Source organism: Macrotis lagotis, chromosome 1 (assembly GCF_037893015.1).
Source record: "Macrotis lagotis isolate mMagLag1 chromosome 1, bilby.v1.9.chrom.fasta, whole genome shotgun sequence".
NCBI classification, from domain to species: Eukaryota; Metazoa; Chordata; class Mammalia; order Peramelemorphia; family Peramelidae; genus Macrotis; species Macrotis lagotis.
The window spans coordinates 772,888,194-772,900,566 of NC_133658.1; the positions used below are offsets into that span (position 1 = coordinate 772,888,194).

The 12,373-nt window shown below is 33.0% G+C and overlaps 1 protein-coding gene across 1 annotated transcript in view; it reads left to right on the plus strand.

Moving 5' to 3' along the window:
* Window positions 1-12,373, plus strand: part of CNTN5 (contactin 5) — a 566,822-nt gene that overhangs the window by 96,635 nt on the left and 457,814 nt on the right. The window contains exon 3 of the mRNA XM_074214040.1: window positions 7,734-7,895. Coding sequence (XP_074070141.1) covers window positions 7,734-7,895 — 162 coding nt within the window. The remainder of the gene's footprint in view (window positions 1-7,733; window positions 7,896-12,373) is intronic.

Consider the following 12,373-nt stretch of genomic DNA (forward strand, 5'->3'; position numbering starts at 1 on the left):
ATATTTAAATGCTTATAAGATTTTCTATACCTTCAACCCAAATTTGTCTCTCTACCACTTCCCTAAATATATTCTATTAGATATGACTCAAATGATGACTGTTTTCACACTCCTTATTGTCACATCTTCTTATTGTCAATCTTGTCCATTTATGCAATAAAAATGATTTTATAGCAAGAATATCTTCTTTATGCCAGTCCTCTGGAGGTTAGCCGAGCTAAGTCTAAAGAAGCTTATCACCAGAAAACCAGTCACTTCATTTTTCCCCACCATTCAGTCAGTCAATAAGTATTTCCAGTAGTTCCAGACATTGAGCTAAGTCATGGGGATAAATAGGAAAGTCAGCAGTAAACATTATACCATTTTCAGTGTACAGACAAATGGTCTTCTACATTGCAGGAAAATGGACCAATACAGATGAAATCATCTTATAATGTTTTCTAATGTCAGTTAATCAATCAAGTATTTGTACAATGACTATTCTAGTTCAGGTATAAAAGTTTATATAGGTATAAAAACGAAGAATAAAATGATCCTTACTCTCAAGAATATTGTGTTATGTCAGTCTATCATTACTAAAAAAAAAAAGTAATGCATGTGGGCATTATAGAATTGAGTGTGTGTATGGTTTTATATAACATCCATGTACTGTTTATGATCTTGAAAATGAACTTCATTAAAAAAACAACCTCTTAATTCTGTTGTAACTAACTTAATAAATAAAAACAGTAACAATTCTAGTAACCATATGCCTATGTAGTAAAATACACACAAGAAATATGAAACTAATTTCTCTAAACATCCCTTTGTGTTAGACCAAGGCTTATTTTATTATCCAGTGTATTGGTAGGAAAGTATGGTATCAATCTGCAAATATTTATTAAGCACTGTGCTTAATAAAAAATAATGATAATAAAGTACTGTGTCAAACACTGTGTTAAATATTAGGGGGATACAAAAATTGACAAAACACAATTTCAATCTCATGGGAAAGACAATGTGAAAACATGTACAAAGCAGGCTACATAAAGAAAAAATAGGAAATAATTACAGAGATAAGATGGAAACAAATTCGAATTTAGAGTTAGGAGATCCAAATTCAAATCCCAGCTCTGTTGTATAGTGCTTATATTTCCCTGACCAACACATCTGACCTCTCTAGACCTTAGTTTCCTCAAGTAAAATGAATGGGTTGAACTTTTAGATGACTTTTGATGTATCTTCCAACTTTAAATCAGATTCTACATTTAAAGTATCTACTCAAACTAGTTGACCCCAGACTTGACCTTGATTATTTCTTGGTACTTCATCTTTCCATGATGTACAGGATGTTACATGCATAATTTATTTGGATTTTAAGACATATATACTATCTGCATAGGATGCATAAATTATTTTTGAGGTATATTACTTATAAGAGAAATATTTCAAACTCATTCTCTTCCAACTAAATTATTTGAATAGAGGAAATCTAAAGAAAACAGGTTCCTCTGCAGTGAAAAATTTTAGCCTTGCCTCTTGCTTCTAGTAACACATGAACATACAGCTATGTTTTCCCCTCAAACAACTCAGTCCTGAAAAACACAATATATTGTTCTATAAATATTCCAGCTTTAGAGCTTTGGTGTGCAAACAGCTTATCCAACATTTGTTTAAGGGGGAGAGGAAAAGTGTCCTCTCTAGAAAGGAGAACTTTTTAGGACTCTCAACTTATTTCTTTGTGAACAAATGGGCTATTCCCAGCTGAGCATCCATTTATCTTTAAGTGGTTAAGAATTTATTTTTCTGTGCAATAAAGGTTTGGAAGACATTTGAAAGAAGAAATTTTAAGAGTACAGTTATATTATCACAATTGGCAAAAGTTAGTCCTAATGGTTTTCCCTTGGTCATTGTTATCTCAGGTCATCTAAGGTCTGACTTCTCCTTTTTTGCATTTCTATAGAATTTCTAGGTCAAACCTTGAATTGAGCTCTCAGGAAATGTATCATAAACTTCTCCTTGGGAATATATCAGCATCATAAAATAGAGTAAGATGATTTTAAAATGCCTTGGTAAATATAAAATAAACATATATATATATTAATTTTGAGACAGAATGTATAATGTACTAGGAGCATCTAAGTAATTTCTTTTAAAAATTATTTTTCTTATGTTCTCCCTATAAATGTATTGAACTTTTATGCCTAAGAAACTTCAGAGAGATATATTTATGCTAAAATCACCAACTTCAAAATAAAAATAAGGATGAGACTTGTGATTTTATTGCATCAGGAAATTGCCAGTGAAGAAATCCAGTGCAGGTCTTTGTCTTCTCTATTACTTAAGAGATGGAAATACAGGATGATGATTAAACTAATAAAATAATGAACCTGGTGCTTGATAAACCCTTAAATTTTTGACTGACTCCTTCTAACACTACAGAGTCACCCCTATAACTTGAGGGAAAGAAGGAACTTACTCTATGTCCCAATATTTGTGAAAATGGAAGTTGGGATAAGATTATTCAGGATTTAAATGGGCTACAGATGGTTCTCTTAGCACTGAGAGATTAAGTAACTTGTCTAGGGTCACACAGATAATTATTTTCTGTTTTCAAGTCTGACTCTTTTATCTAATATGCTATACTTTTTAGAACTTCATCTAAGATTTATTTTTTTCTCTAAAAAGCTCACTTCCAAGCAGGAGAGAAAAAGACAAAACTATGCTGATTGTTGTATTAGATTATTGAGACTTCTTCACAACCACTTTTTCATTCCTCCCCTACTATCTTCCCCTACCATTGTGGTATCCTTGGATACTTCAATGTCCACAATAAAATCTTGTCCTGTAGCTTCTCCATTTCCTCAGGTGAGTTATTCCATTAGGAGGGCCATAGCTTAGGACCTTGCCTTCACTTAAAACTCATATTTGACTTTTATATGACTTTAATTATGATTTTTAGATATATGATTTCATTTGATCCTCACAATAACTTTGTGAACTGGGTGTTGTTGTAATCTCTATTTTACAGATGAGGAAACTGAGAATGAGAGGTAAGTGGTTTACATAGGGTCATACAACTAGTAATTTGAGACAGGATTCAAACTCAGTTATTTCTAACTCCAAGTATAGCTCTCTTTCATCTACCCTACCTAGGTGCCTAAATTCTTGACCATCATAGTTTCCTTTTTTGTTTCTTTGACTTTATATATACTTAGGACCTTTAAAACTGATTTACAGGCCTGTCAAAGAATTGCTACTCATTCAATTTTCAGTACCCTGGCTTATAATTACTAGTCAAGCTTCTTTGACTCTTCCATCTACCACATACATTATTCCAATCAATTGGTAAATCCTAACAATTCTACTTCTTCAGATAGCTACTAGATACATTTCCTCCTTCTTTCACTATAGTTATCCCAGATCAAGAGCTTATCATTTAACAAGTGGAATATTGGTTTTGCTATGTAACTGCTTGTGGTGTCTATCTGTAACACTTTCATCTGAATCTTACTAATATTAAAAACATCATCCTAATGTCCTCTGATGATATTCCTTTACTCAAAAACTTCATAGATATCCATTAACAAATTATGTTTAAATTTCTTAATTGATATAAGGATTGGGAGGAGAGGGTTCCATTGATTCTCCCCCATACACACACACACACACCCCATTCTACTTAAAACTAATTGCCATGGGGCAGCTAGGTGGTACAGTAGATAGAGCACTGGCCCTGGAGTCAGGTGTACCTGAGTTCAAATCCAGCCTTAGACACTTAATGATTACCTAGCTGTGTGGCCTTGGGCAAGCCACTTAACTCCATTTGCCTTACAAAAATCTAAAAAAAAAGATGAAAAGTAATTGTCTTTTTGGTCAAAACACTTCTTGATTGACTCATTCATTTGGAACTATGCAATAACAAGATCCAGATACCTCTTGTAATCAATCAAAAACATTTCATTTAGGAAAAGAAAGCCTCTTCCAGTGAATGAGCAAATTGGTTTCAAACTGGGGGTCTCATACAGAAAGAAAGAACTACTTCAGAAGCTGAAAGAAAGTTTGAGGGTCTAGCCAAGAGAGGATGGAGTAGAGAACATCAAAAAACTAAGTACAAAAGAATCCACAACATGGGCAAAGCAAGGATAAAAGGGAAAAGGCAAGTAAGACTTAACTGTGGTAGGGAAGAGAGAAATAAAGGAGGGCCATCAGCCCTGCAGGTATCTTGGAACAAAAGTCCACTTTTTCAAGGATCCCTAGATGTTCCAAGGAAAGGTCTACATTTCCCTAACTTCCCCTCCTACTATCTATTAACAAATACTAAAATATCCTATACTGCTTGCACAAATATTTCCATTAGCCTAGATTTTGTCTCAACCACAGGTTAGCTGGAAATAAAAACAAATATAATTTAAAGCAGAGAATCAAACCTCTTCTTAAATGTTAAAAAAAAATTCCTAGCTGGGTCTTGAAATGATAATGATTATGCTACTATCTTTTCATTTATTATAAAGTCCTTAAAGCATCATAGTAGAGAACCATGTGGACCTGAGAGACTATAATATTTACCCCTAAGCTTAAAAGTAGCAAATTATATTCATAGGAGGTTGTGTTGGTCCTCCAAAATCATAACCTCAAGGCACATTTCCCTCCCATTCATATTATATCTTCTGAGTATTGTCCTCCCTGCCCTCTCCTCCCATGCTTAACCATTAGTCTTTGTACAGACCATATCCTAGCTCATAACCCAGTCTTCATCTCTTCAAGGCCTAGCATAAAGTCAAACCTTTTATTCAAAACTCACTCATGCTCCTTCTGTTGAACATGATCTTTTTTTCTTCATAATATCCTTAGGACTTTTCTAAGATGACTCCTTCAAAAATGTTATGTTCTCCTTTATATCACAGTTATATAATAAGCTTCTTGTGTGAGAAGAATCACTGATAGATCTTTCTTCTCTCAGGACCCAGCACAGTGTCTTGTATAAATTCTGATTGAATCAAAACCTCTTTCTCATCTTTCAATTGGCGCACTCAAATCATAGTCAGCTTAACAAAGGAGAAAGGACATTGGACATAGCGTCGAGAAATTGGAGTTTGGATCTGACCCTAGTCACTTTCTACTTGTTTGTCACTGGAAAAGTCACAGTGTCACTGAGTCCCCATTTTTTTCTCTGTAAAGTGAGCATAATAATGCTTCCAGTACTTAACCTCACAGGATTGCTGTGATGAGATACTATATGTACACACACACACACACACACACACACACACACAAACATATATATATATATATATATATAATATATATAAACATGTTGAAAACTTAAAGACTTTATGAAAATGTTAACTATTATAGCCTGATGGATGAGTGATTTAATAAGAGAAAGAATAAAATTGAAAGTAATGTTTGATCTTTAATGTAGATGTGGGTGTAGAGGAATCAGATATATGTGATTTTAAAAAATAAATTAAAACTATTTTAGGGAGGAACAAGGTGTAATCCAAAGATTGTTTATCATCAAATTCAGGAGGACCTAAGTTCACTGTGACACCAACTGTGTGATTAGTTAATCATCTCTCTAAATTTCAGTTTCTTCATCTGCAAAATGGAGATAATAGTATCAGTAGTTCCTATGTTACATGGTTGTTTTAAATACTAAATGAGATGATATCTTTATGAAACTTTCAAAACCTTAAAACTCTTTTGTAAAAATTTGCTGACATTAAGATCATTATATTTTCCCCCTCATGCCTTCCTTCAATGAAAATAAAACAAAATTGGTCTCAGCAAATATATGGTCTTTAAATGATGAAAATGACAATTTCTTGTCTTTTTTTTTTTGCCTTGGGTAAGTAGAGCACTATTATCATAACAGTACCTTTCAAATATAACAAATATCTATTTAAAAAAATCTACTTGTGTATGCTTTATTAAACTCATAACAATGAGTACATATCTTTTTAGTCATCTACTCTTCAATGAAAAAAATTTAAAGCAATATATTTGGAAATAACTCATGTTTCCTGACTTAGCTGATGAGCCATAAAACCGTGTTGATTTGATCCTAATAATTAAATCAACTGAATTGAAACAGTGGCTATTTTAAAATTCAACTCAATAATTTAATCTACTCTTGTTGATTTAATTTGAAATTTGGATAACAGACTTAGATATAAGACCTAGATTCCCAGAATTATTTGCAATATTGCAAAAATTTCTAATCAACTTAAGAGGGCAAGGGCACAGGACCTACACTAACTACCAGTAAGAGTAGGAAAGGTATAGAGTGGTACAGGAAACAAAAGTGACTTCTATACCTTTTAATTTTCCTGGCCAATATGAAAAAAAAAATTAGATTGCAATGTATTAATGGAAATCAATGAGTTAATGGGTTGCCCTAACTATTTATAGTTTAAAAGTAGTTTCTGGAAACACAATATTTTACCCTGAAGGAGTAGTTCTAATGGCTAGCTTATAGGAAAGATATTTGGGACAACTATGTCTTTAAATCACATCACAAAGCCAATTCAGTGGTGACTCTATCAGTTTTCCAGTTAAAAAGAAACTCCTTTCAGTTTGAATTTACATTTTTGAGGGGAGGGGCAAGGGAAGAAATCTAGTAGTTTTATTATATTGTTAAAGCAGATCAGTATAGAAATTCCAAGTAATCTAGGATAATAGATTTTCAGTAAAAAGCTTTGCAATTCATTCCAATGATTCAAGAGAAAAGGACCAAGCTTTCTGACCTTCAGCATTTGCTGTTAAAGACCCCCTATCTAAATTTACATTTTCCTTTTGAGATTTGGTCATACCAAGTATAAAAGATACACCTGTGGCCAAACCATTCCCAAAATACATTCTCCCTCTTTTTCCTTCTCTTATTTCATAAAATAACATACCATTGATGTATAGGCTAAGAAAGGGGGGGAAAGAAGGAAGCATTATAACTGCACGTATTTTATCTTTTTTTTTTCTCATTATTTTTAAAGCACATATTCATTCTAATTGGGTAAGTGCAGTCTATTTGAGGGATAGGGAATTGACCTTCCATTTTGTAATTCCTTATAAATTTTAGTGGGTTTTCCTGTTGCAGGAACACTGCCAGAACTATAGATCTACATCAAAAATGAATGGATACCATTAAATAATTCAGTCCATTCTTAAACTTCCTTGGAAGAGAAGCAACATGACCTCCCAACTTACATTTAGAAGAAAAGAACACTTTGTATTCTCTTCATATTAAGTGAGATCACCCAGGTTTCTATAATTTGGTGAATTCCAACTGAGTACTTGCTATATCCTGTATTCCTACAGCGACATATATAATGAGTCTCCACAGGCAGCAGGTTAGACAGTAGACAACCCTCACCACCTTTATTTCTCTTCTCACTATGCATGGATGGCTTTTATTGGTGAAAGAAAAAAAATCAATAAACAGGAAATGGTATAAAGAAATAAAAGAGCTATTAAATGTCTGTTATAAATGTTGTATTGCTTAATATCTCCCCACTGACAACATATGTGTTCACTGCAAGGAGTAATAAATAACTGGATGTAACCTAAAAATCTTTGTAGTTAAAATAAGATGGTAAAGATTTATTTTTAGGAGCCTCCTAACACTGATTAACAAATCAAAAGAGGCATTGTCAGCATAATAATGAGGTGGGGGGGGAGAGAAGTATAAGTTATAATAGTAATAAAAGTTTCAGCTGCTTCATGACATACATCTAAATGCTGTGTTGTATTGACAGATCTGGGAAATTTTAGTGGCCGGACAAGAAGTGCAGTCTCTGTGAGGGAAGGCCAGGGGGTTGTTCTGATGTGTTCTCCTCCGCCTCATTCACCAGGTACAGTAGGATTCCCATTATGGATTGCTTCTGTTCTTTTTGACTATATGCTCATTTGTTTGAATGGTGTGGTGTATTAACTGTGAAACATCCCAAATGAAATGTCTATCTTGTTCTTGTCACATCTCTAAGTACCAGAGCAGTAATTGGAAGAATTCATTCTGAATTCTGAGACAGAGTTCCTATGAAAAGATTGTTTTGTTGCCATTCTAACTGTTGATTGTCATAGCTATGTCTCTGCCTGCCACCAGTGAGTAATATATTTATTGCCTAAAGCTCAAGGAAGGATATAAGTCGAGAGGTTAGAAACTTTTCAAAACTTCTTTGAAGGGCCACCATTGAGCCCCATATCTATTGAATGCCAATGTGCATCCTCTTTCAAGAGATAAACTAGACTTATTTGTAGGGTTCCTCATTGCACTGTAACCAAGACCATTTAAAAACAAATTTTGTGTTTTCAAATAAAAACACATAGTATCCTGCATGATTTTAATCTTAGCTTACAAAACTCATGGTGAGGGATAAATGGATTTAATGGGTTTAGTAGTAGATTAGTACACTGTTTTCACATTAAGCATACTTATTTTTGGTGATTCATGATTGGTCACATTGTTTCTTAAGCTTGAGTTCTATAATTTGCTATGGGTTAGCCCAAGTTCAGGTGAATTATAGCAATACTTCTTGTTTCATAGGAGTTAGAACAAAGGAAGGAATGAAAGATTTATGTACTCTAATGACCATGAGCTTTTGAATGATATAGATATCTAATTAAGAACAATAAAATATCTAATTAAGAATAATAAAATATTCTTGAAGTAAAAACAATTTGAAAAAACATTCATTTTTCCATGAACCCTGGTCAATTTTCCTTTAAAAATTAGTAAGAAAGACAAAAGTGCTTTTAAGCTATATTAGTCATGCAGGAAAGGAATATAATTCTGTTTTGTATCATTTTTTATTAGAAGTAAGTTTATCTTTAAAATATCCATCCCTTTAATTTTGGACCTTTTCCAGATTCATCTCCTAGTTGTTACCAACTTAGTTAAATTAGATTTGAAAATGAAATTTTTTGAAAGTAATCAAGAAACATTTAGTTAGGACTACTGGGTGCCAAAAACTATGCTAACTTTTGGGAATACAAATACAAAAACAGATGATCCCTGTCCTGAAGGGGCTTACAATCTAATGGAGGAAGGCAACACATAAAAGGAAAAACAGAAAAGGGAGTGGATGGACATGAATAAGATGCATTACAATCTAAAAGATTGTAGTAGTTAAGCAATAGAGATGGCTGGCCTAGGATTCCATGTTAAGAGGAGGATCTGGAAGGAGTTCTTTACTCAAATCAATGGGACAGATAGATACTGAGTGTACTGATAAGGCTGATACAGTCTCAAGGATAAAGTTTCTTGATAATGAGACTTCTGGGGGATATTTGATAGAATATTTGATAGAATCCAGTCCAAAGGAGTGCAGCCAAGTAGGAAATAAAGAGATAGCTGACCTGCGAGTCCTCTCTAAATGGCAATCACTATATGCCTGAAAGGCAAATTTCTCTTTAGACTTATGTTTAATGTTTAGGGAATGTTGAAGTTTGAATATAATATGGGGCAGGGAAGAACATTTTGTAATTTCAAGTGAACTTTCTTGACCTTATCTATGTGAGATTTGCCAGGAGGTAGAGAATAGTTCTAAATTATATGCTCAAATTTTAAAATATTTTTAAAATCTTTGCTTAACATTAATAAAGTAATAACCTATTTTTCACCTATGATGAGTATTCATATAATTATACGCTCATAGTAGCAATAACTTAAAAGGTCCAGAATTTTATGGCATCATATTCAGGGTGTTCCAAAAATCTTAGTTCAGTTTAAATGTTTAATAGCTTAAAACTGCACTAAAACTTTTCAGATAGTCTATGTTAATTACCTCATTTAGTTTGGTTCTTTTAAAAAATTTTTAAAATTTTTTAAATTTTTTAAATTCAAACTATATTTAAGAGTTCTTGTGAAAGGATTTGAAGTTGCAGGGACTAGATTCCAATTCTAATTATTTCTCTTATGTGATTTTGGCATGTCATTTATTATCTCTGTAATTCAGTTTCCTCATCTGTAAAATGAATTAAATATCCTCAGTGATCCATTTTGCTTTGTATGTAGGATGCTGAGAGCATATTTTCTTCAATTTTAAGAATATCTTTTTAAGTATATCCCAGTATTATATTCATTGAGCATACATACCTAAGGCAAAAAGGTAAAGGGTAAGGTTAACCGGCAATCCAGAATAGTTTGTGATATATAAACACTATTGTGGGCTATGGAGAATACTATTCACATTAGCTACTCAGTAAGAAACTGGGTGCATGGGGTTTGGGAGCTATGAATCAGTGCATTTGAAAATTAATTGTTGTAAGGGATGTAGGCAAGGTGGAGCAAAATTCCCTTCCTCAATAATTTGCCATGGGAAAGACAAACTACAAGGGAAGATTATTACAGAAATAAACTGTGGCCCATGTTTGCTTTGAAATCATGACAAGAAAGCAAATGAGTAGAATCATTGCTATGATTGGTTTGGGAAAGAACACAACCAAAGAGAAAACTGGAAGAAGTATATCTTTTTATTTTTCACAAATAGAAGCATTGCTGATCATAGACCATCAATTAAACACTTCCTAAATAATCACAGAAGTGGTAATAAGTCCCTGAAGGGTGCACTCAAGTTCAAAATTCAGATGTTGGGAGATCAGTGACAAACCTCCAATGATTTTTATCATTAGTCACTATATGAAGTACACATAATACACACAGTCATATAGAAAAATAAAAACATGACCTCAAACTTATATTTCAAAGTGTTCTGGTAGATTAACAAGTTGAAAATTGAGAAAATATCTTCCCTAAAAAAACAACTTACAGTAGGGCCAGAACAAATAAGCTGTTTAAAACAATTTGTATTGCTTTCTAAAAAGACTACTCCCTACAAAGGACTTGATCTACATTATTCTGTCAGCTATTTGTGAATAATTTTTCATATATACTACTCTGTTTTTAATATAGTTCTATTCAATATAATCTCCTACTCTAAATATTCTTAGTTTTAAAGATTAAGCTTCATTATCCTTAAGGGCAGTTAGATATTACAGTGGATAGAGCTGGACTAGATACTAGACCTTAAATGAGAGCTATGAAACCTCATTTGCCTCAATTTCCTTATATATAAAATGAGCTAAAGAAAGAAATAGGCAAGCTACTCCACTATCTTTACCAAAAAAACCCCAAATGTGGCCACCAAGGGTCAGACATGACTGAAATAATTGAACGACAAACAAAGTTCTTATAGAAAGTGACTTCAACTTATGATAGAAAATGCCATCCACATTCAGAGAAAAAAATTATGGATCTGAATGCAGACCAAAGCATACTATTTTTACTTTTTTTTGTTTGTTTGTTTGTTTTGTAGATTTTTTTTTCTTTCAAGGCAATGGGGTTAAGTGGCTTGCCCAAGGCCACACAACTAGGCAATTATTAAGTGTCTGAGGTCAGATTTGAACCCAGGTACTCCTGACTCCAAGGCCAGTACTCTATCCTCTGTGCCACCTAGCCGCCCCCTATTTTCACTTTTTAAAGTTTGTTTTAGGCTTTCTTTTTTTCTCATGGACAGTTTTCCTTTAGTTCTAATTTTTCTTTCACAACATGACTAATATGAAAACATGTTAAATATGATTATGCATGTATAACATATATCAAATTATTTGCTGTCATGGGGAGGGGGTAAGAGAGGAAACTAGAAAAATGTGGAACTCAAAAGCTTATGAAAAAATGAATTTTAAAACTATCTTTACATGTAATTGAAAAAATAATATAATATTTAAAAAGTGATAACAGATTTTTTAATAACAAAATGTGAATATTCCCAAAATATTACCTACAAATAAAAAATTCGATAAATTGAGTCCTATTCTCACATTGACCCTAATTATATACTGGTAGATACAATTCCAAAGACTAAAATAACCCTACTTAATGATGGGAATGTAATTTAACAATGCTAAATACCTATGATGATCATGGCAGGAGAAATATGGTCCAAATGTTTTCATTTCTGTGCATCTCTTTAAAGTTCTAGGGTGTATGTCATATATTGAAGTCCCTTAGAAAATGATGTCTTCATTCTATATACCACCCTGAGTTTTTAATATAATCCTATTCAATGTGATCTCCTATTAAGTCAATTAAACAAGAAGCTCACAAAATCTATCCAATCAGAGCTTCCTCCACCTCACATGCCCATCTGATGTGACTAATTTATAGAGGTTTCTGATTACCATCTGATTATCCTTTGCTGAATTGCCCTGTATTGATATTACTTTACTGTAACTTCTGGGACTTTCTCCTTGACCTTTTGGGACTCCAAGTCTCAGCAAGTTTTGAGTCTAAACAGGTATTGATTGTATGAACAGTCGGTGTTTAATGGAAACAAATTATACATTAGTTTCTTCAATGAAGATGTACCTAATTTAGGAGGAAGTACCTTAGTAATAC